Source organism: Micropterus salmoides, unplaced genomic scaffold, assembly GCF_014851395.1.
Source record: "Micropterus salmoides isolate LMB-PRFRI ecotype aquatic unplaced genomic scaffold, ASM1485139v1 Ms_hic_scaffold_23, whole genome shotgun sequence".
In the NCBI taxonomy this organism is placed as follows: domain Eukaryota; kingdom Metazoa; phylum Chordata; class Actinopteri; order Centrarchiformes; family Centrarchidae; genus Micropterus; species Micropterus salmoides.
In genome coordinates this window covers 12,490,210-12,515,984 of record NW_024041484.1, presented here as the reverse complement: position 1 = coordinate 12,515,984, position 25,775 = coordinate 12,490,210, and the positions used below count along the sequence as shown (strand labels likewise).

General features: G+C 37.8%; 2 protein-coding genes across 2 annotated transcripts; one reads left to right on the top strand and one right to left on the bottom strand.

Annotated features, from left to right (window-relative positions):
- Positions 1-1,438: 1,438 nt before the first annotated feature.
- LOC119918250 (tetraspanin-8-like) lies at positions 1,439-9,481 on the top strand. Its single transcript, XM_038738885.1, has 9 exons — positions 1,439-1,673; positions 2,417-2,482; positions 3,001-3,114; positions 4,732-4,806; positions 4,951-5,049; positions 6,481-6,567; positions 7,278-7,337; positions 7,433-7,516; positions 7,930-9,481. Exons 1-9 carry the CDS (start codon positions 1,593-1,595, stop codon positions 8,032-8,034), a joined length of 771 nt encoding a protein of 256 aa, XP_038594813.1. The 5' UTR covers positions 1,439-1,592; the 3' UTR covers positions 8,035-9,481.
- Positions 9,482-10,071: 590 nt separating this feature from the next.
- Positions 10,072-25,137, bottom strand: LOC119918249 (tetraspanin-8-like). Its single transcript, XM_038738884.1, has 9 exons — positions 24,937-25,137; positions 19,335-19,406; positions 18,464-18,577; positions 18,250-18,324; positions 17,447-17,542; positions 14,708-14,800; positions 14,297-14,368; positions 13,538-13,621; positions 10,072-12,354 (listed from the first exon to the last, which is right to left on the bottom strand). The coding sequence occupies exons 1-9, from the start codon at positions 24,994-24,996 to the stop codon at positions 12,220-12,222; spliced, it is 801 nt and encodes a 266-aa protein (XP_038594812.1). The 5' UTR covers positions 24,997-25,137; the 3' UTR covers positions 10,072-12,219.
- Positions 25,138-25,775: the final 638 nt, after the last annotated feature.

Genomic DNA, 25,775 nt, shown 5'->3' with positions numbered 1-25,775 from the left:
CTATACTGCTATAGCTATAACCTAGGAATTTAGATTTGTACGTTTTAGTCAAGAGAGTGATAAACAAGCAGATACAGATATCTAGAAGAGCTTGGCAGTGGTGGAATGTAGTACATTTACTCAAGCACTGTACTTGTACACTGTACTATAATTCTATGATTTTTTTCAATCTGACCATGAATTAGTAAAATTTTTAATTAAATAATTAAATATTTTTTCATGTAGAGAACCATTTTGGAAACATTTTGTCATAATAAATAAGCATATATTTTGTCATTTTTTAAATACTTTTAATTTAATCGTTGTTTTCCATGCTGTATGACCATATCACTTTCTGTATCTGCATGTTCCACCACCTTATAAAGGCTACATTATGCCTTTATAAAATTATTATAAATGTGTGTGTATCAGTTGCACTACTGAGTGTACACACATTTGGGATGTTTTGAAGCTTTGAGATCTTAGCAAGAATTTAAATTGAAGATTTGGACAACACTTAGAGGAAGAATCACATTCCTTTGCACAAGCTATGCTGTGGACTTATAATAATAATAACTTACAGTTAGTGGATCATGATTTATGTTATAAGCAAAATATTTGGTTTGCATATGAAAACAGCATAACAGAGACAGTGTAAAAGTCCATTGTGGATGTTCAAGTGAACAGCTTCCCAGTTGACTAACAGCTGCATAAAATGGGGAACACTACACAAACAATAGATCATATTAAGGGCTATGAGGACACTGAGGTCATAGATAGATAGATAGATAGATAGATAGATAGATAGATAGATAGATAGATAGATAGATAGATAGATAGATAGATAGATAGATAGATAGATAGTGTTGGCATTTAGGAAACATGAGCTTTTCATCCAACTGCAACAAAATCTATAGCACTTAAAAGAAAAAAACATGTAACAATGTAAAATATCTAGTACAGATCCCTCTAAAGGCCTGGTTACATCAATCCTCTTTACAAAAAGAAGCAATTTGGGTCAGAACATGGCACACAGTGTATGCAAAATGCCTCAGAGGATCAGACCCAGATTATGTCCTTTATAATTCAAGTGTCATTCAGTCTCTCATGTCCTCTGTATTTGTTTTATGTAAATGTGTGTGAAGGGAGTTTACATTCAACAGTTGAGTCGCCTATTTTTCGAGTCAACGTGTTTAAATTTGACTTCTTTGACTACTGTGAAAGAACATTTAGGCTAGGCCTTTGTGTTTGGTTAACAAAATTAGTAAAAAAGTTTAATCCATCAGTTATCAAAATCAAATGTGAAAAATTTTAAAAAGTGAACTTAAACTGTCTCTTTTGAGTCAAGATCTTTCTGAGAGTTCATAATGCACACAAGCATTGCATCGATTTCTCTTGAAAGAATTCCTTTATTCATGGCTTAACATCATTCCTGTGCGCTAATCCTCCCGATTCCAATATTTCCGACTGCGCGTGAAAGCGGCACAGAGCATCCTCATCCAGTACATCACGGTGACGTCCTGTGCGGATAGATAGATGCCCTTACTGTACAAATCATAGCCATAATATTTTCTTTATGTAAAAGGTTTTAAGCTCGAAAGAGAAGCAGCAGCATGCAGAGGAGCGCAGTGTTCGTGGTGGCTGATAAAACGAGCCTGAAAAGGCCGTTTATTTTTGCAAATGCTGTGCATATGGTAGGTGCATTTCCCTACTTTTGAATGCAATTTCGGCCCATTCGATTACCTTTTGTAGGCTATTATGTGATTAAATGTATGATTTACTGCTGTTAGTTTGACCCAAATCATCAGTCAAGTCTTTAATTAACCCGGACGAGCCTTGTGCTACATGTCTGTCTCACATACAAACATGCTGCAGCATCCATCACAAAGATGTACAATGTAGCAATGTCAGCAGTGCATTTTATTCCAAAAATCTTTGAAGGTTCCCTACACAAAAAAGTGATGATAAAGAAAATCTACTGGTAGCTATATCAAAAAGACGCCATAGTGGTGGTTATATTTTACATTCACAAAGGATCCTTTTCCATCCCTCCTCTCCCCCCAAAGACCATCTGTGTTGTTCTTAAAATGCTAATGTTGACAATGTGTGAATCTTATGCAGTATAAGTCTCGTTGTGGAATTACTGACCTATAATATCAGGTATTATTTCATTTGAAGGCTAACCGTGGATAGCATGCTACTGCCTTACATTAGCCCATAAATGAACTATAGCTTCCCTATAAGAGGTGATATCTGTGAGTTTACCAAAAGGCAGCACAAATATACAACATTTATATAATATATTTATAGGATTGGATACTAATTTCATACACTGACATTATAAACCTAAAATATCAATTTAATTTCACTTTTCATGTCTTCTTAACTTACAGTGGTTTGCAAATGTTAACACATTTTTATGTTCCTTTCTCCATAGGCGTTGTGCTTCTTCATGTTGACGATGACAGTAGCTTGGCATAGAGAACTCGTACAAAATGGCAAAGTAAGTTTGACTTTAGATGTTCTTCGGACCAGACGACAATAATTTCCTAAGCTAATCATATTATTTATTGGCAGCAGAAATGGCTACTGTCTTGTCAGGCTTTTAAAGGAGCAAAATAGTTGCTGGGGAATTATTAATGCATGGGTCTCAGTCAATATTTCCTGAACATACTTTATTGTCTTTTCTCTGGAAGACCTGAGATCAAGCCCTCGTGTTCGCAAGCATCTGCCAGTTGAAGTGTCCTTCGGCAGGACAGTAAATTATATTCAGGCGCTAAGGGTACAGTTCTGTGGCTGACCCTGACCTCTGACCTCTTTTGTTGCCATGCTATCTTGGAAATACATCTGTGACAACAATATCATATTATTATTAGATGTAAGTGAATATCTCAGATGAATCATACTTCTTTAACTTAATCTTTGATCCTAGATTATTTTGTTACATAAAACAATTATTGTTGCTCAGGGCATTTGCCAGTCAGTGCATCCCTTTAACGCCGATGTTATTTTTCTCCTCAGCTGGTTTCCAGTGTTTCTGTAGTGATAATGTACGTCATGGAGATTGGCTGCCTGCTGCTCTCAGTGCTCGGTGTATTTGGAGCCTGTAAAGGAAAGAGATGGTGTTTGATTCTGGTAAAAATCTGCTCTGTGTGTTTTATGTTACTACTGTGTATGCATTCTTGTATCTATGTAGGAATGTAGGACAATGTATTTTCAAAAATGTTTCTCTTTCACTTACTGTTGTTATCCAACGAAGGTTAAAATCAAGGGCAACTGGACTTGGTTGAAGATACTGGAAGACGTTTCGTCCCTCATCCAAAGGAATTCTTCAGTTCTGACTGACTGGCAGGGAAACTCAGCTATTTAACCTCAGTGGGGTCGTTGGCCCGGGTCATCGATACCGCTGGTTCGTTAGTGTTCCTTGTTGCTGTGACGACAGTCGTTACAGTCGTTAGGACTACCTGTGGCCATGACTGAACGACCATCGTTGGTATTTTCACCTGAGGCCAATAGGTTACATTTGTTGAGTTTCCTGGGAAGTGATGAAAGGACAGCATTGTAAGTGGGGGATAAATGGTGGCGTAGACCCCCTCCCCTGTTCAATGACGGCTTCTCCACCCGGGTGTATGATGGCTTCCTTGACACCTCTTTCAAACCATCCATCTTCTCTGTCTAAAATGTGCACCTGGTGGTCCTCAAACGAGTGTCCTCTGTCCTTCAGATGTAAGTAGACAGCAGAGTCTTGACCTGAGGAGTTGGCCCTTCTGTGTTGAGCCATGCGTTTGTGTAGTGGTTGTTTAGTCTCCCCAATATACAGGTCTGTGCATTCCTCACTGCATTGGACCACATACACTAGATTGCTTTTCTTGTGTTTGGATGTGCGGTCTTTGGGGTGTACCAGCATCTGTCTTAGTGTGTTCTTGGGTTTAAAAAACACAGGGATGTTATGTTTGTTGAAAATCCTCCTGAGTTTCTCTGATACTCCAGACACGTATGGAATCACAATGTTGTTGCGTTTGACCTTCTTTTCCTCCTCCCCTGTAGTTTTGTTCTTCTTGGATCTTGTGGCTGTCTTCACAAAGGTCCATTTAGGGTATCCACAGGCTGTAAGTGCCCCCTTCAGGTGGTTCTGTTCCTTCTCTCTGGCTTGGGCGCTTGTTGGTATGTTTTCCGCTCTGTGGTGCAGTGTTCTCATGACCCCTAGCTTGTGCTCCAGTGGGTGGTGTGAATCGAAGAGTAGGTATTGGTCTGTGTGTGTGGGTTTTCTGTAAACACCAATGTGCAGGCTCCTGTCCTCTTCAATGTGTACAGCGCAGTCCAGGAAGGCCAAACTGTTGTTGTGAACATCTTCTCGTGTGAACTTGATGTTACTGTCCACAGAGTTGATGTGTTTTGTGAAGGCTTGCACTTCCTGGCTTTTAATTTTGACCCAGGTGTCGTCTACATATCTGTACCAGTGGCTCGGTGCTATTCCTCTGAAGGAGTTGAGGGCTTTATTCTCCACTTCTTCCATGTAGATGTTTGCCGGTGAGCCCATGGCACAGCCATGCTTCTGTCTGTAGAATAAATAGCTGAGTTTCCCTGCCAGTCAGTCAGAACTGAAGAAGTCCTTTGGATGAGGGACGAAACGTCTTCCAGTATCTTCAACCAAGTCCAGTTGCCCTTGATTTTAACCTTCGTTGGATAACTATGACCTGGATGACTGAGAATCTTCATAGACATCTTACTGTTGTTGTTTTGTTTGTGCAGTATGCAGCTGGGATGGCGGCAGCCAGTCAAACAATAATTATTAGAACAGCTCTAAGTTACCAAGATGTTTATGAGGTATAGTACATGAATGCCCTGTTTTTACTATATGAAATGTCATCTGTAGTACAACATAACCTACAGCTATTTAAATGCAGCTTTAACTACAGTGTGTCTTGATATGCAAAGAAATAAGGCTCAGTGTGATTTCTGCCTCCTCAGAAACGTGTGGTCCGAGAGGAGTCCAAGTTGCTGTCCATGATGCCACTTACTGCAGCCAGCAAAACGAACAGGACCCTGCTGTATAGAATTCAAGAAGAAGTAAGCAACTTTTTTTATTTTTTAAACTTGATGTTCATTGGGCTGACACTTAATGATATACAAATGCAGTGGGGCACAGTAAAAGGGGTAAAATTACTTTCTAGGGTATTTTCTTTTGGTGTATGTATGCCCATTTGTCCATCTATAAATAGCTTATATCTCAGATAATATGTCAGCACTGTTTCAACATCCCCTGAAGAAAGATATTTCCCATACTTATCTGGCATTTAGATTGTAGATTATAGATAGATAGATCACTCAATATAGCCATAATTCCTAAACAATAAACATCTGGTTATTATATTAACCTGGTTCTCTTGGTGAAGAGACAGTTTCTCCAACCCTGTAAGCCCCTGTCTACTCTAATAAACATATTGACAGTGTATCATGAAAAAAGTAAATGTTAATGGTTTTTTGGTCCATTAACATTTAACAAGAACTCGTATTGTTCTTTGCCTTACTTCAGTTTGGGCGTGTTCCATGTTTTACAGTTCTCATAATGCTTTGGTTCAAGTAAATAGGAAGTGTAATGTTGCCACGGAGTCAGTCAGCTAGTTACCTTAGCTGTGGCCTACAACTTGAGTCCAGTTTTTCCCACCCCAATTGTTTACATTTTTGCTAATTGGCACCTTTAAAGGATTGATGTGTATTCACAATGGACGTTGGTTACAATGACATCCCCAGTGTAAAAAAGTATAAATCACACTGAATCTAAAAATATATGTATCTTGTTTGTGTGATCACATTTGAATGAATTATGACTCAGAGAACACACCCCTGAGTAGGCGCACCTCACAGTTTGAAAACCTCTGGTCTAACACAACCCACACCCTAAATGGTTTCATAACCAAGACAGTCCCTGCTGCCTTGCCATACCTGCCAGTGTCCCCTTCCTTATTTAAAACAAGTATAGTTTGATTAGCTTAGCTTGCTAATACAACCAGCAGAAAACTTGTTACTTGGCTCTTCTGTGTTCACCACAGACTACCACTAGCTTAGGGGTTACCTAAGGCAGAAAGAGACCAGCTCTCACACTTGCTGTTAGATGGAAAACTGCCAGATTACTGAAAAGATAGAAAACCAAGAAGGATGTCCAAAGCAGACAGCTCCCCAGTCTAACCTTTTGCAAATGTGGTGCACTTTACTGTAAACTGTAATGCCCCAACACATACACACAAATCACACACAGCACTCAGGTGGCTATTAAACATGAATGAAGTCACACAAGGGCATAGCTGGGCAAGCAGGTGTGTCTTAGAGAACTACTTATTCTGTCATGGAGGAATCATTCCCATGTTCATAATGTTCATACATGTTTATGTGCTAGATGTGTATTATATTGTGTAATGCATTTTGTTCTGGTTTATTTGTTTTGGATTTACTTTTTACTTGGCCTGCATGTGTGTGTGTGTGTGTGTTCGTCACCTCCAGTTTGAGTGCTGTGGTCTTATTGAAGGCTACAAAGACTGGGGCTCTTCCATCCCTGCCTCCTGTAACTGTCAATATCCAGGAAAATGTGTGAGTACCTCCCTTTATATAAGCAGAATATAAGCAGTAAAGTTGACTCATTAGGATTTCTGGTCCTGTAGCCCAGGTGCAATGGATAAGACACATGCTTGTGGTGTGAGCGACCCAGGTTCAATTCCCCACTGTGACTCATCCACCATTGTGCACCTGAGCAAGACACTTAACCCCTTGTTGCTCCAGAGGCATGCAACCTCTGACACATATAGCAATTGTACGTTGCTTGGATAAAAGCTTCAGCTAAATGAATTAATGTTGTTAGACACTTTTTTAAAAATCACCTGGTTTATTTTCATAGTTTTGGTTAATCATTGCTTTCAGGTAATTAACACATTAGTCACTAATTGTATTGCTCAGTATGTCAAAAATATCAGGATGACCCTTTTGCATCCAGTCACATTTTGTAATATACAAGCCAGTACTGTTATCTGGCTATTCTGACCCACATGAGTATGAGCCAGAGGGTCAAAGTTCAAGGCGCAATGTTATGAAGAAGTAGTATGTCCCAATTGTATTCATACTCCATTAGTACGTACATTGGGCAGCTGCAGGTCATACTAAAAGTAAAACAAAAAAGTATGTGATTTGGAATGCAGACTTAAGGACCAGATGTTTTCTTAAAGATGTTTCATTCATCTTTCACACCTATTGAGTGAACCACATTTTTGTCATATTATGTAATGGGATTTTGTACTTTTCACCAGATTCGACTACGGGGCAGTGCCACACTTGGGGCTCCAAAAAACCAGTATGTTTATCAAGAGGTAAAAGATCTTGTTTAGAACATTGTTTAGAAAAATCAACAGGCTTTCTGGTCCAATGAACTCCTTTCTAACTCAAAATAAACTTTTTTTCACAGCCTTGCCTACCGATTTATGTTTCTGAACTTAAGCTTGCATTCTCATTGGCGATGGGGATACAGTTTGGAAGTGGAGTGTTTTGGGTATGTTTTTATACATTATATAAAAACATTATATACAAATATTATATCCATTTACATGTTTGGTAGGACTTTACACAGCTATTTATTTGGATACCAATTCCAACGCAAATTGCTTAATTTATTATGTTAAAATTCAGGCTAGTTTTGAAAAATATAGACGAAATTAACATGTCTGTGAAAAGGGCAACAATTTCTGACAATTACAGTCACTGTGTATGTTGAATTATTGATCTAGTCTTTCATTTGTCTTTCACTAAACTAATACACACAAATAAATACTTCCTGTCATAAGTAGACATATTTCACAAGGGTACTGGTGGTCAGATTCTAGGTCAGCAAAAAAATGCAGATCCCCGTTGTAACCATTACTGAACACCATAGCATACTTGTAACTCTTGTGCTTCCCTTCCCAGGTGGTTTTACTCGTCATGAGTATCAAGCTGATGGGCCAGATACAAAGGAAACAGGAGTTCATGGCTCTTCTCCAGTCAAACAGATATGTTCCTGGTGCCTTCTAGTCACCTAGTATGTTTTGATACACACCTCAAGTTATCATCAAGAGTACCTTGTTTGAATTTGCACATGTAAACACATTATGTTGTATACCATAACCTGACTATTCTGTCCTATAGCAACATATGATGACATTATCATTTTCTTTTAATATGTGGTAATGCATGTAACTGATATTGAAAAGTAATCAACATGCATAGATCAATTTCAAATTACTCTTTGTTTGCCTTACTGCTGTAAAAATAATGCAATTTAATGAAGCTAACCAATCTTTAATAATAATCACATTTTCACATGCTTTTGCCATATCTCTAAAGGTATGTTATCTTACCGAGCATTAACCAGCCACCTGTTTTCTTTGAATAGCTGGTGCCTATCCAGGCATTTTATCTGGATAATATTTGTTCTCTCCATTTCTTCATCACATCAGTGATTCTTTAGATAGACAGATATTAATCCAGCTTCATATATTATAATTAGTTATTATATATATTTTTTGTTAATTTGCTGTTGGTATGGGCTGGAGCAACATTCTGCTGGCAAGATTAAAGATTTTAATGTTTTGAAATGAGTGTAGTATTCATCTTCCGCCAAAACTGCACAATCAAATGGCATGTAACCAGTGGATGCTAATGGGTTTAATTTAACACTTGTCAACTGGACCAACATCTTTTAAACATACATATTTAAATATTCGTACTTGTCTTAAGCACATTGAATTTTCAGCATTAGAGCAAACAATAATCTTTGAACAAATAATAATATTAATAACCCTATAGCACCTTTCTTAAACAGTGTTTACAAAGTGCTTTGATTGAAATGTAATCATTTATTTATTCATCAGGTTAGACAAAGGAATGAGCCACAGCTCTCATTGGGACAACAGAATGTCTTGATGCCTTGTTAAGCACATTGTAGAGTTGAAATTTTATCATGCGATTCAGTTTTTCTTAAAATACCTTTAGTGAGTAAATGACACATGATCATGTCCACTAGGAGGAGAGGGGACTCTGTTTGGATACTCATTCAGTAGACATGCAGTAAATCCTCAGTTATTTCGCCTCCAAAATTTGATTTCAAAGTTTGGAGAAATTTTAGCAAGGCCAATGCAGACAGGTTGTGAGAGGCTCTTGTAGGAAAATGCGTCATCAATAATCTTGAGACTGTAACATCCCAACTGATGCCACTCTCACCAAAGAAGCCTTTATGCCACATCACTTCTAAAATGACTTGCTGCATGAGCTGCCTGTGGTTGAAACGTCTCCTTGGCAAGAATATTGTCAAATGAATTTCTTCTGAAACAGCAGATCCGATGTCTACCTGTGCACTTTAACCATTAATGCCTAATATACAATATGTTCTTGGAAAGTATGTTTTTTTCTGTCATACACTGTTTTTTTAGTTATGGAATGCACTTGTGTAATATTTTGTAAATAGCAGGAATAAAAAATGTGACTCTTGTTCCTTTAATGTATTAGTTTTTATTTTCAAATAGTTTTCTTCCTACATCTTACATTTACTTATGTACAACTGTGTGGTACTTGTACCATTTTATGCTAATTTAAACCAGTTATAGTTACGTGTTACTACAGATTAAGATTTGATTTACAAAACACATATGATCAGCCTCTAAAATAAAATGCATTATTACAGATTTAATTACCCAATAGTATACCAAATACTTTATAACAGCTTTAATATCCAAGTGCTGCTTACACATTAATGCCTCAGTAATAATAATCCAATGATATAATATTTAATAATAATTGCTAAGGCACTCCCTTGTCCCTAAACTGTATACCCTGTACCACTCCTCAGAAGGCTGTGGCACAGCAATGCTAAAGAAGAAGTTTATCACATCCCTGTTATCTGTACTCCTGCCTCATGCCATAAACAGAAGTACCTGATCCTGCAATATTTAAATACCAATGTGTACCTAATTGGATGCTATTAGTGATGAGAATACTGATGCCAAAATATAAATATGCATAGATTATAAAACAGCATAAGTACTACAATAGCTTCTTTGGAAAGTCGGAAAATTGTAAGAAACAATCTTTATAAAAAGTTTGGCAATACAGACATTCCTTTTGTAGTGTGATAAAGATAGTGATGATGAAAATGTTCAAATCTTTCCCGAGAATTGATAAACATCTCCCAGGAACCTCTGCTGTCACATGCCCCAGGATTTGGGAGGTTGCTAATTGAAAGTTGAATGACATATTTGTCAATTTACATCAGGCCTCCAAAAACCCAGCAGCATGAACAACAAAGGTTGAGAGGCCAATTCTGGCAACCTAAGCCAGTTTAGTAAATTACCACTTGCTTTCCCTGACTGTGCATAGCACCTGACAACACCCTTTTTCAGGAACATCTCATAATCTCTGATTTCCATCAAGTTGAACTCAGGACTCATAAGACTTGACAACAACGGACAAAGAAACTGGTACCCTGCACTGCAGAATTAAAATGTACATTAATTGATTGTCTCATTAACAATAAGAAAAGAATGTGAAGTTTAGAGTTAAGATTGTTGATTTGGATGCATGGGCAATAAACCCTAAAATAACAGGAATTGTTTCTTTATATGAAGGAATATTGTACTTATGATGCTTTTATCAAGCATGGCTCAACGTTTTGTTGTAGTGAAACTATTTTTGATGACATGTTTGGTAATTTGGGACATATTTTAAACTGATTTCTTGACCTTAACTGTTTTCTTAACCTTAAATATATGTCTTATGGTTACTTGATATTATGTATTGGCCTATTAGGATAAGTCATAATAGCTTAATTCTGTCCTCACTCCACTTGTTATAGTCTAGATGATAGTTTTTGACAGTAGTAAATAATGCAATTAAATAATGAAGTAAAACATGTCTGACCAGAAAACTGATCATAGCATTTAATTGTGCTGTGCATCTACGTATACATATGCATATATATAGACATATGGTAAATATGTATGTGTAACATGTTGCAAATTAAAAGATCTTACCATCCTTCACTGCTTTATTTTGTATACACTGGTCCTCCTGTTATCAATTGTCTGTCGATGTATAAACGACTTCATTGATGCATTTATCAATTGTTCATCACCGTCTTCATAACATTTATACATGGTTAAATGTAAATGGCACACTAACATAGCACTTTTTTAATCTTCCAACCACTCAAAGCACTTTACACAAGATGTCACATTCACCCATTCACACATTAGTACACTGATGGCAGTGGCTGCTATGCAAGGTGCCATTGCACCCCGATGGCATAGCAATTTGGTATTCAGTATATTGCTCAAGGACACTTCGACATGCAGAGTGAAGGAGCCGATGATTGAATGACTGACCTTCTGATTAGTGGATGACTCGCTCTACCTCCTGAGCCACATGGTTGTATTTATTTGTTTGTTAGTTTGTATGTGTGTAGTTAGTTGTATAAAGAACTTGATTATGCGGGTAGTGTGTATGGAATATACAGTAATCCGTACACACGTCAAGGACTCTTTTGATAAAAGAGAAAATCAGTTGGCTATAAATTTTCCCTTTTCAAAGGGTGGGGCCCCAAGATGAATTTAATCTGAGTTAAATTCTGTTATTTAATATGAACAATGATTTTTCCTGATAGCCGGAAGGGAATGAAAATCTGCTCCTTCCTCTTAAGAATTAAAGTAACTTGCTATAACCACTTCAGTACCTTTGACCATATATCGCTGTTATTAAAGCTTAAATACATCCACAAGGTAAATATTTCAGCAGTTATATCTCCATCATTATTTGGACTATTTGTTGTCCATTGAAGACGGTGGAAGGAAAAGTGCTGAACTGCTGTATACCCCACCTCTCTAGTGTAGCAGAAGGGTTTTGGAGAAGCAAATCTGATGCAATTAATTATATTCTTTTCATTATTCTGTAACTGGGCTCAGACTTGACCTGCAACTTGTGTATCTTAGTCTTCATCATATTCTTTGATTGTCACAAAGATCAGGGAATACTTCACCTTATATTCATAGCCCACAATTTTCCCATAGTATGACAAAAAACATGTATCTTCAGGGTAGGTTTCAAGTTGTGAATGGCCATAAAAATAAATTTAGCAAAGTTGAGAAATATTTCTCTCAACTTTGCTTGATATGCTGACATGATGACCTTAACCATTGTTAAGAGCAGCCAAAAATAAAAACAAAGAAATCAGATGGTCTCTTCAGGCTCTACGAGAACAGCGTAGTTGCCTGCTTTTGCCTCTGGAGTGTAGACCACTGTAGGAGTATCTTCCTTCCGACGTAGCTGACACAAGATGGCAATACACAATGCTATCGACAATACCTAAAGAAACAGAGACAGTTGTTCACTTCCTATTCATCTTTTTATTTTCATCCTGTGCCATTGCATTGTTTTGAATAGTGCTGCAATTTTATGAAGAAACAGATGGGGGCAGAAAAGACAGAGCAGATGCATTGACAGAACACAGAAAGTAGCTGTTCTACTGCTGCCTTGATCGGTTAGTTTGTTTGTGTTATTGTGTTACTTTGGTGTTTTAAACAGTTAGTTTGGATCCAAACTAACGTGTTAAAACAACAAAGTCACAGAGTTGAGGCCGCGGTAGACCTGCAACTCCTTTCGTTCTGCAAGGTAAAATTACTTTTTTTATTTTTTACTTTATTATTGTTTTTGTTAAAACAGTCTGTTGGCTTTGAAGAGAGCATCCCCGTCAGACAGGGTGGTTTGATGGCAAGGTAAAGTGGTGAAAATATTATACACTTAAACTGACCGGGTACTGGATATTTTTAAGTAGCTACAATAACCTTTGCTCCTGCACCATTGCCTAGCTTTTGTGCTGGGACTCCTGTCTGCTTCTCCAAACTGTGTAATAAACTGACTATGGAAAAGTATGTCACTACATAAAATCCGAATTTGCCCTTTAAGTTTTGTAGGATTGAATGAGCTGTACCAATTCAAATTGTTATATCATTTTGAGATATTAGTGGGGAGAGTGTTTTTTGTTCTAAGTTAAAGGAGGGTCCAATGAACATTTTCATTAAGGCTTGCTTCTTTAAAGAGTGAACCATAAAGTTTAACCATCCCCAGTCCCTTAAAAAAACTGAAAAAAATGTAAATTAACTGTGAATAAATATTTGGATGCTCCAGAACAGCTACTAAATAGTACTTGAAGTGAGATTATTTCGATTTGCTGTTTCTGAGGTCAAGAATGAACTTTGAACATCCACTTTTTTCTTTTATTGCTCAGAAAAAAATGGAAATTCAAACAACTACTGTGTCCTCACTACTGACAAAACTCAAGTCAAGTGGGTCAGTTAAAGGTGAAATGGGGATTTTGTAATAAGAATGAATTTCACGATGACCATTAGTGTTTATTGTGAATCTCGGCTCATTCATGTGGAGAGAGTTGGAAAAGTACAGGATAAACACAGAACAAGTGATAGTGAAGTTAGAGTAGATAAACAGGGAGGCAAGTAGGTGGGTACAATTATGATAGACACATACATACCATGAGTAATATGACTCCCAGCATCACGCCCACACTTATATTGAAGAAAGTCATCAGTTGCGCAGTCAATAATGGAATGCATGGCTGAAACAGGAGAGTGGATGAATCAAGTTAATGTTTCATACATCAATTTAAAATATTATAATTTGTAATAAAAATAAAAAAATCAGCAAACATAAAACCAGTGATGAATATGCTGTACTTGTGCTTCATTTTAAGCGGATGTCAAAAAGGCTAGAAACCACTGTTTTAGACTACAGAAAGACTGCTTTGAAGAAACGCTACAATTCAATTATTACCATCGTTCTCTGTCAGGAGGCTTTGAAAATACAGCCCCGTGCAGCAACAAAGAACAGCACTTCACTGGACCCGGTAGCATGATTTCTAATGTGACTCTGTTTATGCAAGACAGACAAGTAAATGTTGCATGTTCCTCAGATTATAGAATATTTCATTTGCTAGTTGGTTTCCTGTTTGATTAAAATAGAGAACTGCTATGGAAAATCACCTTTTTCTTGCATGAGGACATGTTCCTCTTGTTCTACTTTTGGGTATTTATTCAAATACTATTAAGAATCATTTTGTTTGTTTAGGTTTTTTAATGTTGTCTTATAAAATTCAACAATTCAACAACACTGTTGCGTAGTATAGTATATTAAGTAAAAATGGAGACTGGAGCTTTTTCTTGCATTATGGTTGAAACACAGAAACAGTTTATGCAGTTTACACATCAACCTGTAATTAAAATGTTTTTATTACCTCTTTATAAATCATGATGGGCTGGTCATCAACCACATGCTCAAACAGACTGCTGTTTCTTGGAGCTGCCACCTGGAATAGAACAAGAAAACAACTTTATTAACCCCTCATGAGGACATGCAATCCACAGACATGAGTTATTAGCTGAATTACTGATGAACGGTAACAGGTGCTATTGCACCAGTACAGGAAAACAACAATATCTCAGTGTGGACCAAAATGGCTGACCAACTGACCCAACATTGCAATCCAAAAATGTCAAACTGATGGAGATGGGGTGGGGTTTGGATTTATATCAAAGCGGGAAATACGTTGCAATGTCTCGTGATGTTAAGTTTTACCAGTGACTACTAAATATATCAATGGTTCTTGGTTAGTTTGGGACAGAAATTGAGTAGCTTTCACACTCACACATGGATTAGTGGACTCTTCGGTGCACATGCAGGATTTTGAGATATGGTAGTCCCAGTCCTGGTAGCCCTGATCCAGTCCACAACACTGCATCTAAGAAAGAAGACGTAAGGAAGAGGAGAAAATTACAATACACAGAGTGACTTTGTATTTCATCAACTGATTTCCCAAGCTGGGTCTGAATTGTGTTACTGATAAATGTGTTTGTTTTAGAAAAAGACTTGTCCACTCCTTTCTCATCAGCAGATAAGATTAATGCAATGCACTAGAATTTCACTCTTTTCGCAAGATATATGCAATAATGCTGAACAGCTAGTTTAAGTTGCTAATTTTATCGGGAGAGCATGGGCTTCTCTGTCTGATGTTTTCTGTACATCTCATGCTTTCTGTATCACAGAAACAAGGCCAGAGGAGGACTGAACGGGCTCCTGCGGTCCTGCTTAGGGCAAATTCTACTTCTTATAGGCTTTGCCCTCTAAGAGCTGTTGCTTTTGGGTTTGTCCCGGTGCCTATGCACACTCGTGAAGATTTTCTTTCGCGCCCTTGTGCCCTGCACTGGTCTCTCTCAGGCCCACACTAATGGTATATAATAACCAGAATTAAAACAAAAACTGTCCCCAACATGTCGGACTTGCACTTACTCTTGTGCCCCTACTGTACATGCCTTTCCGTGTCAGAGAAGCAGCGGTGACGCCTTTGCAGCACAGGAAAACGGTAATGACGGCTGCAGCTGGGATAAACCTGTTTGCTTCACTGCTGAGGATCCCCTGGATTTTTGGGACCCTCCTAGCGTAGAGGATGAATGCTGTACAGGGCAGGAATCCTCTTACTCCGCTCCCTTCATTTCAGGCTTCCCTCCTGGTTCTCCACTCTTCCCAGTGAAAGAGTCATGATAACTCTCTCTCCCTCCCTGCAATCGGACCTGATGTATAGGAAAAACCCCTTGAGGGGGTTCCACTGGGAGGAGCTACCTCACACATATCGGTGTACACAGACAACTTTCTCTGGATGGGGAGAAATGTGTCAGTCCCAAGTTGTGGGAGAAAAGTGGACCAAGCCTCCAGTTCTCCACATAAACTGACTGGAGCTGCAAAACAAGTGGAAGCTGAATCCCACACTTATGGGAACAGGTTCAGGAATACAGTGAAGGTGGATCTGTTTGCATCACAAGAAAATGCAAGATGTGAACTGTGTTTCTACATTAGCGCACAGGACTATGGTAGTGTGCGGCAGCCTGACATGCTGTTGCACTCTGCTTACTCAATCATAGTATCGGCGACAGATTGCTGGAAGGGATGCACAGCACAAAGGATGCAGCTAGTTTCATTATTGCTACATTTGCCGGTGTTTATGTTAACGGGCCACTTGCTCTGGATGAATTATTTTAGTGATGGGGAGTAGCTCATTATTATAATTTCCCATGATAGTCTAAAGCTTGATTTATAATCCTGCGTAGCCAGGCATTTATACTTATGTGTCGGTGTATGCGTCAGTCTGCAATTACACCCCCAAACGATAGTCGGCGGTAGTGCTACAGCATCCACTGTGTTGACTTTTGCCGGCCTAGCAGGCTAATTTCCGGTTTAGCCCTTAGCTAATGTGAATGGGGATAAAACTGTATACGTGTCACTGGTATAGACTTTTCAAATGTTATCGACCAAATGGATTACATTCTGATTCATTTTGCTTGGGTTGTGATGGTCAAATTTATTGATCCACCGTGTTACAGCCACCGTTTTGGCCACTAGTAAAAGTTACTTCAATGCACGGGGCACTTCCTGTCGGCTCGGAGGCATTGCAAGGCTATGTAAGGCCTGTAGCCTACACCGTCACCTACGCCGTTGATTCGAAGCAGAAGTATAAATTACACTTTAACCTGACACCGAGTGGCCATGTATTTACTAATGATGTTGTGATTATAACTTTGATATTTCCTTTGTAGCCTAGTGTTGAACCACTGGCCAAATTATTGTTACATCTCACACCCTACCCTACCTACATAAATATATCTTCTGCATTAAGCCTGTTCGGTTAATCCAGAAACAACTGGCTTGAAGAAAGTTAGGTTGTTTTAATATGTCTTGTAAGTAGTGTTGTAGTCAAGACCGCCCAAACCGAGACCAAGTCAAGACCACGACTTTTAGGGGCTGAGACCAAGTCGAGACCAAGACAGAGTCAAGACCAAGACCAGTTCCCCTCATTAGATGACACAAAATAAAATAATAAAATGTCGACTTCTCAAACACTCCTTTTCCATGCTGACCATCACGGGTAGGGTGACAGTTGTTAACGGGAACAACATATTTTTAATTAGGGTTATTGGTTCCATTTGAAGCAATATGTTTTACATCCAAACAAAGTTAGGATGTTAACAAATAAATCAGACAATGCAAAAGCAATTTATTGATATTCCAAAAGTTATGGTCTAGACTGGTCTTGAAATAAAATCCCAAGTCCTTAATGTCCGAGACCGAGACAAGACCAAGTACAAATGCGGTCGAGTCCGAGACGAGACCAAGACCATCAAAAAGTGGTCTTAAGACCACCAGTCAATACAACACTACCTGTAAGCCATTGTTTAATTTTCCATTGAACATAGAGATAAGTAACTAGTGGAACAAATGTAAAATAATGTGACACCATGGTTTCGTTTCTCCTGTTTTCCCCATTTTTTGAGTCACCAGCCATCAGTGATAAACACACTCACACACAAACATCCACCAACACAAGGTTACTTACATCCATCTGTATGTTGTTGAGGTTGTCTATAAATCTGTCACTAGCATTAGCCAGCGGCAGCATTTGCAGGTAGTGACCCTTCAGTTCCTTAGCAAACTGCACAACAAAACAAAGCAATGTAAAAATGAGATAACCAGCTATTTAAAAATGTTACTACATGTTTTTGAGTCGCATTTGTTTGTTTCAGTCAAACTAAAAACAACCAGCAGCAATATTTGTGAGCACGAACCCCACTCTGTGATTTTAATTGACTGTATAAACCCCTGAACAGCGATTGTCATATCTTAGCAAATGTAACTAGGCATGACATATAACTGCCAGTAATGCAACTTTACAGGCTTCCTTTTAAAACAAATCAGCTAGAAATATGAGAGTTCAACCAGCTCAGAGTTTTAGCATTAGCATTTGCTTATGCTTGCTCAAATCAGCTAGCAACAGTCGACATTTTAGCCCACAAAATCCACTTCTTCTGCTAGAAACAGAAATAGAGCCTGCTTTTGTTTACCCACTGTTTCAAAAATTGCCATCATTTTCTTGGGGTACACATACTGTATGTGTCATGTGAGAATGGAAACAGTAATAGTAAGGGGATGTGGTTTAGCCAACTGTGAAGTGACCTTTGCTCCTGTCTGAAGCAATAAGAGCCCTTTTCTGTTTATGAATTAGTTCAATCATTGATGCACTTCTGATGCAGCCCGCTAGCTTATATAGTTTGTATGAGTCCTTGTATGTGGAAATTGTTAGTGGGTCTAAAGGAAACATCACAAGGGACAACATATTTCAATGTCACCTTTGTAATTTACCATTGATCGTGCAGTCATGAGAGCAATTTCCGTCATACTCATGTACAGGCTGTTCAGGATCATTCCAACTGCAAACTGAGATACACACATATATATACAGGAATGAGCAATCAGATTGTGGAAAAACAGTTAGGAGTTTCTTATAGTTGTATACTACTACAACACTTCTTGTATACTAATAAAAACAATACAAATTAGTTTTTTCTTTACCCACCAATATTAATGCACACTGATTCTTTTTCTGGGCACCACAGAGACCAGTGATAGTCAAGAGCAGAGTTATGCTTGATATACCATACATGCCATATACGCCTGTGTATGTCATGCTCTGTGGAGAAAACAAACAGATTTCAGAAGATTTTGGTTGATCCTTTCCATAAAGACATAAAGAGTCACATGGATGTATAGGCTTTCATAACACAGAAAGACTTCAGCTAGAGTATGGTTTTATTGAGGGGAGATGATGACTAGTTGCAGGCTTACCTTGTTCTCTCTTGAACTAGTACAATGCCATGGTCAAAGTGGACTCAAAGTTGGACTTTAACCATTTCTTTTTTAATGTTGAGTGTGTGTTTGGACTTATTATTGAGGAATATAAGAATAAAGCTTTCAATAGGGAAAATAATATTTCAGCAGGAGTGACTTTTCAATTATCAGTGATCAGTGAGTTTGCAATTACATTTATGCACACAGTGCTAAATAGCAGCAATGTGAATCATAAAAAAGAGAAGGGGCTAACTTTATGCATTCAAAACACTAGTTATTAGTTTAATGACCTTACAGTGTTTTTGCATGTTTATCCTTTTAACTGAATTATAATTCAAATTCCTGCTGACCATTTGCAAATGCAGGCTGTACAGTTTTAGATTTGAATGTATTTTATTGTCTGCCTTGTGTTTTTATTAATTTCTGTTCAGAATGAAAATCAGTCAGGCTCCACAAGCCTAGTTGTTTTGTCAGTCTGCTAATGGCAAAAATACATCATGGTTAACATGGTTAGAGAATACACTGTGGTAGGCTAAAACATGTAAAGCCACTAATATGATCTCTTAAGTTGGATGAGATTTAGAAATAGATAGACAGACCTCAACCTCTTCATCATCATGGATGGACCCGTGGCCAAACAGAGTGAAGCCCAAAAGCACGACACTCAGGATCTGCAACAGCAGCAAAACACTTCATTATACATTACTCTCAGGGTTGATTATTTTTGTCATCCATTTTTCTTTTACAATAAATCAGTTAATTGTGTAGTCCAAAAAAGCCCAGCCCAAAGTGACGTCTTCCAACCAAAAGTCTAAAATCCAAAGACATTCAGATTCATATTGATGATATAAAACAGCAAACAAATCTCAGATCTTCATATTTTGAGGTGCTGTAACCAGTGAATAATTTCCCCTCAAAACTGCTGATGATTTGTTTTGTTTGGACTAATCATTTATGTTATTAAGAATTGTATTGTTCATTTTGACAAAAAAAACACACATTTGACAAGTTAATAATAAACACTACATAACACAACAACAAAACACAAGCCCACCTAAAAGCCACACAAAGCATGAAATGAGAGACAAATAAGAGGTGAAGGGATCTTAGAATCTCAGAATCTTGTATTGTATTTAGAAGAGCTCAAAACTGCTCACCAAAATTGTATCCCACCTAGAAGCAGTCAATGATATATTGAAGTTATGTTCCCAAGCTAGCTGGAGAAAATGATATGCATCAGGGGCTGTTGTGTGTCTGACAAGTTATTACTTAAAGTGCCTCCTCCAGCTGAAAGGATGGGGCTATGTCTGATGGGGCAGGATGGAAGAGGATATGTTCTTATTTCCAGATATGATGGTCTTTTCCAGCCATTCCCAGCTGCCTACCAGAGAGTCATGTTTATAGGCCCAAGTCAATGGATATTTTGCATTGTATGAAAGATAATACTGAAATACATCTCGAAACCATAGACCCCCCAGAACTGGGTATAATTAATTTCTTGTTGTAGAGGGAAGGGTTTTGAGACTAATCCATTAGTTCTAACAGAGAAAAATGGACAACTATAGAGAGCTTTTACCCAGCTAATGAACTGTTTTAATTGTATACAATGAATATCCGGTCAATGGCTTTTTCAGCATCTGTTGATGCTGCAGTGATAGAGACTTATAGGTACTGGAACTAGCTTCTGGAAAATGGAAAACCTATTGCTATTGACTATTCAAGGACAGATGACCTGGGATGAAACCTACTTGGTCTACAAGATTCACTATAGATGGGACTATCTTGTCCAAACGGAATCAACTAAAGGGAATGGCAAAGAAGTGTAACACACCAAAACGATGGGCTTCACGACTGTAACTTGTCTGTTTCTGCTGTAAGCGCTCTGTGCCAAATCAGGAAGAGAGTGTTCAGACAGCATGTAAAGAAAGTCAGATTGTGTTGTGAATCTACGAATACTAAACAACAAACGACGCTGAAGTTAGCTTCCGATTCGCAGCTTCCGATTCGGCAGTTAAGGGGAAAGTTAAGGGGAACTTAAGTGAAAGTTAACTTAGTTGCTGAACCACAGATTCTCCGTTTTTTGCACCTCTTACTGCTGTGAAAGCTATTATGCATTTTAGGCAAAGCCTTAATGCTGTCAGAAACACTTTTTTAGATTTGAAAAAACTTTATTTTATTTGTGAAAATGACAAAAGGGTGATTTCACTGCTTTCCCTCCACATGCAGACCACATTAGACCAGGTCCAGATCCAAAACCACTATACCTAGAGCTCTCAAATCTGGACTACATTGTCCCAGAGAGGCGAAAGTTTCAATAAAACATAGTTTCAGATTTGTGAAACCTTTATTCTTTTTGTGAAAATACTTTAAAGGGCAATTTCATTGCTTTTTTTGCATGTAGACCACATTAGACCAGGTCCAGATCCAAAACCACTATACCCAGAGCTTTCAAATCTGGACTAGATTACTCCAGAGAGGCTAAAGTTTCAATCAAACATAGTTTCAGATTTGTGAAACTTTTATTCAATTTGTGAAAATGCTTTAAAGGAGGATTACACTGCTTTTTTCGCATGAAGACCACATTAGACCAGGGCCAGATCCAAAACCACTATACCTAGAGATCTCAAATCTGGACTAGATTGTCCCAGAGAGAATAAAGTTTCAATCAAACATAGTTTCAGATTTGTGAAACCTTTATTCAATTTGTGAAAATGCTTTAAAGGAGGATTACACTGCTTTTTTCGCATGAAGGCCACATTAGACCAGGTCCAGATCCAAAACCACTACACCCAGAGCTTTCAAATCTGGACTAGATTACTCCAGAGAGGCTAAAGTTTCAATCAAACATAGTTTCAGATTTGTGAAACCTTTATTCTGTTTGTGAAAATGAAAAAGGGGTGATAGTTCAATGCTTTTTCCACACCAAGTGACCTGGCCCTTTCTAACCCTTACTCAAGATAACACAAACAAAACAATGTATTTTTGTTTTTATTAGTCGATCGCCAATTTCTATACAGAAACTGTAATAAGGTTAGTGTAGTGATAAGGTTGCAATCTGCTGCAGTATATCTTAGCTGGAAATTAAAGCGAGTTACAATGATGAGTGTTAAAGCCACACTTCGCCACAGAGGAGAGCAAGCCACAGATGAGGGGATTCTGCTCTCTTGTCACTAGAAATGATGTAGTATGCTGACTAGGAGATTTTTTCTCTGTGGCCTTGTTGTCACAGAAAAGAAGGAACGACTATAATTATTAAGAATTCCATTTATTTGATTTTATTATACTGTTCAGGCCATTGTCTCTGGTGAGGAGAAGCCACACTACCACCCTATCATCTTCGATGATGAAAACTAGCTTGACAGGATTATGAAATACCTCTCAGACTTTTTCGACAGCTGTGACACCCTCTCTGCTAAAAGGATAAAGTACATTCTTAATGTGATGCTGTCAGAGGTAGGTCTGATATTGTATATAGCCTATATTAAGAGACTTTTTAAAGCAAATAAATTACTTGTGCTAAAGTTCAAACATTGGTAATTATTTTTCTAGTTAATGTACAGACAGTATTTTTTAAATTGTAGCAACACAAAAACTGTGTTTACTTTGTAATTAAAAACATAAATATTCCAGTTATAGGATACATTAGATATGTTAGTGTCATTATTTACACAAACTTGTCATAACTTTTATTCTCAATCTGTCACCAGCATTTAAAATTAGAAAATAACACTGTATCACTTGGAACAAGTTACCCATGGCAGGAATTATATGAATTTTGGTTTGGAAAAAAAAAAATTTTTTGGGGGGGGTCGTCCTACTGGTAGATGGCATACAGTACACTGAAAACACATTTATGCACTAATCTAGATTGTTTTCTATAGGGAGAAGAAAGCAACTAAAATGACAAAATAGTTAAAGGAACATGGAAATGTGGGGCAGAAGAAAAAATGGAGAGGACATAAAGACTGAAGGAAAGGCTGGGACAAACAGTAGCAAAACACAAGTAAACGGAAAAGACACAGAGGACTGAAGGAAAAGAAATCCAGAAAAGAAGGAAAAGGGAAGGCCAAAGGGAAAAGTAAAAGTGAAGACAACATGGACAGGGTGGGAGAACAGAACAGAAAAAAGATGATAGAAAGGAAGGAAAAAGGAAGGGAAAGTAAGGAAAGTACAATAGCTAGATATTTACAGAATGTACGAAGGACAGACATAAAGACGGAAAGAAACTGAGACAGACATGGAGGTTTTGGTAGCACTTAAAGGGCTCCAATAAGGATCATGTTTGACTGTGACTGTGTTAGAAACACTGTAAGGTTAACTTGTGGGCAGAGGAAGAGCAGGGTCTGAAATGATGGCAGATGTTAGTCAAATGATAAAGAAGATGAATTCAATGACTTCTCAATCAAATGTTGGCTGACTAACTGACTAAGCTTTATAAAAAGATCACATTAAGAACCAGCATAGGCTGAATTATGGTGCTTCTAACACAAGCCACCGTCCAGGCTTTGGCATCTGTGAGAAAAATACCATTGGCAGAAGCAGTGAGAGAGGTTGATCAGGGCCAGTTAGAGGAAAGGTAAGAGAACAGCAGTAATTCTTTTGGAAAAAAGATTATCAAGAATAAATTTACCAAGTGACACATGTATGAAGATGTATTGATTCTTGTTCAAAAGGTAAATATAATTTTTCTAGTGTTGTTTTAAAGTGAAAGAGAGGCTCTTTACATGTCCATCACCAATGAAATGGAGAGACGTGGGCTTGTCAAATGAAGAACAAAGACTATGTGGAAAAATTGTTACATTTTCACAATGGAATAAAGATTTTACAAGGACTATGTCTCCAAAAGTCTTTGGCTTCTCTGACATAATAAACTTTAGATTTGAGATCTCTAGGTATAGTGGTTTTGGATCTGGACCTGGTCTAATGTGGTCTTCATGCGAAAAAAGCAGATAAATCATCCTATAAAGCATTTTCACAAATTGAATAAAGGTTTTACAAATCTGAAACTACGTTTAAAACAAACTTTAGTCTCTCTGGAATAATCTAGTCCAGATTTGAGCTCTCTGGGTATAGAGGTTTTGGATCTGGACCTGGTCTAATGTGGTCTTCATGCAAAAAAAGCAATGAAATCCTCCTTTAAAGCATTTTCACAAATTGAATAAAGTTTTCACAAATCTGAAACTACGTTTGTTTGAAACTTTCGCCTCTCTGGGACAATCTAGTCCAGATTTGAGCGCTCTAGGTATAGTGGTTTTGGATCAGACCCTGGTTTAATGTGGTCTGCATGTGGAGAAAAAGCAGTGAAATCACCCTTTTGTCATTTTCATAAAATAAAGTTTTTTCAAATCTAAAAAAAGTGTTTCAGACAGCCTTAAGGCTTTGCCTAAAATGCATAAATGCTTTCACAGCAGTAAGAAGTTAAAAAAAAACGGAGATTCGCGATTTTGCGTGTATCGTTCCAATGTTAGTACATGTGTTACCGGAGTAAACAGAGATTCGGTAGCTCAGCAATGTAAGTTAACTTTCACTTAAGTTCCCCTTAACTTTCCCCTTAACTGCCGAATCGGAAGCTGCGAATCGGAAGCTAACTTCAGCGTCATTTTGATTATATCACGTTGATGGGCATTTGTTTTTTTAAAAACTATTTTGACATTTTGAATAGATCAAACAATGAATCAATTAATCAAGAAAAAGAATCAACAATCAGTAATGAACATAATTGTTTAGCTGCAGAATTGCTGTAAAATACTGTGAAAACAGTTTGAACGTTACACTGTATTGTAATGTTCAAAGTTTACTCGTAGCTCATAATATTGAGTAAGCATTAGGCTACAAATATTTCAAAAGGGGGCTTTATAAGCTTTCACAAAAAAAAAACAATAACAATTTTGCTTATCATGTCCTGCATAGATTTGCTTTCACTGTATTTACATGTCTTAAATTCCAAAATTTTCCAATTAAACGGTTACATTTTCTTTAAACAAGCGGCACCCCTCTATCTCCATTACATGCAGTGCAAAATAACACATTTCTTGAATAAATTGCACTGAACTGAACAATTAGAATGACAGCCGCAGATTTAAATCTGATGCAACAGCTGGCTAATAGCATAATACGAGGTAGAGGCTAATCTCTTTATGTACAAACCTCTTGTTTCATCTATGACCTTTTTTGTGTCCGCAGCAACAGAAAAACACTTACCGCGATCACACTTGTCACGATAATGTAACTCCGATTCAACCACACGTTCACTTTCCCCATTTTGTTTCGCTTGATCTCGCAGACAATATATTTAATGTAGTTTAAAGCTCCCCCCTTAAAGATAAACACTTGCTATAAAGAGAGAGAGGACGAAGTAACCGCTGGCTTCACAGCCCTCTGCTGTTAATAAGTGGTTGGAATAAGGATGTTGTGAAAGATCTGTTTGTGTGGGTGGATACTGGGGAACGGGCGCGGGGTGGAGTGGGGCGGGGTTATCGATCTACCCATTGTACAGAAATGGTTGGCATCTTGTAGCCTAACTCTGGTCTGCTGTCTGCAGCCCCAAATCAGTGTGCTTAGACCTCAGTCCTTCATGTAGCCTAAAGTTTGTTCCTTTGTTCTGAAGAATTCATTGATGAAATCGAAAGGGTGTATTTAATTGGGTCATTTGATCAAAAACATGAAAGCCATAATGGTATAAAGTTAGCAGAAAATGAAACCTCAAGTCTATTAAAGGTACAGTGTGTAAGATACAACCAGAATTTTAATTTTAAAAAAAACATACAAAATAAGACAAATTATGGTTAATCTTTTTAAATAAAACAGAATACCCCAAAATAAAACCCTTTGCAGACTCCCGATCATACATCAACAATAAACACAGTTAAAACCATAGACTGTATAAAATAAGTGGACATAGTCATCGTGCCGTCACCCGTTGGTTTGTGGACTGCCATTTTGAAGCCTCGAGTTTGGCTGATAGGGCGCCGCCATGTTGATTTTCAGCAACCAGGAAGTGCCCGGAAGTGACCATATTTGGACGAGACGGTGTAGCTAAC

What these genes read in the sequence shown, in the direction of transcription:
- LOC119918250 (XM_038738885.1), top strand. Translation starts at nt 1,593, where the DNA reads ATGCAGAGGAGCGCAGTGTTCGTGGTGGCTGATAAAACGAGCCTGAAA. An exon ending in TTGCAAATGCTGTGCATATG is followed by an intron (nt 1,674 to 2,416) that starts GTAGGTGCATTT and finishes CTTTCTCCATAG; the next exon opens with GCGTTGTGCTTCTTCATGTT. An exon ending in AACTCGTACAAAATGGCAAA is followed by an intron (nt 2,483 to 3,000) that starts GTAAGTTTGACT and finishes TTTTCTCCTCAG; the next exon opens with CTGGTTTCCAGTGTTTCTGT.
- LOC119918249 (XM_038738884.1), bottom strand. Translation starts at nt 24,996, where the DNA reads ATGGGGAAAGTGAACGTGTGGTTGAATCGGAGTTACATTATCGTGACA. An exon ending in AAGAGTCCACTAATCCATGT is followed by an intron (nt 14,369 to 14,707) that starts GTGAGTGTGAAA and finishes GTTCTATTCCAG; the next exon opens with GTGGCAGCTCCAAGAAACAG. An exon ending in CCATCATGATTTATAAAGAG is followed by an intron (nt 13,622 to 14,296) that starts GTAATAAAAACA and finishes CTCCTGTTTCAG; the next exon opens with CCATGCATTCCATTATTGAC.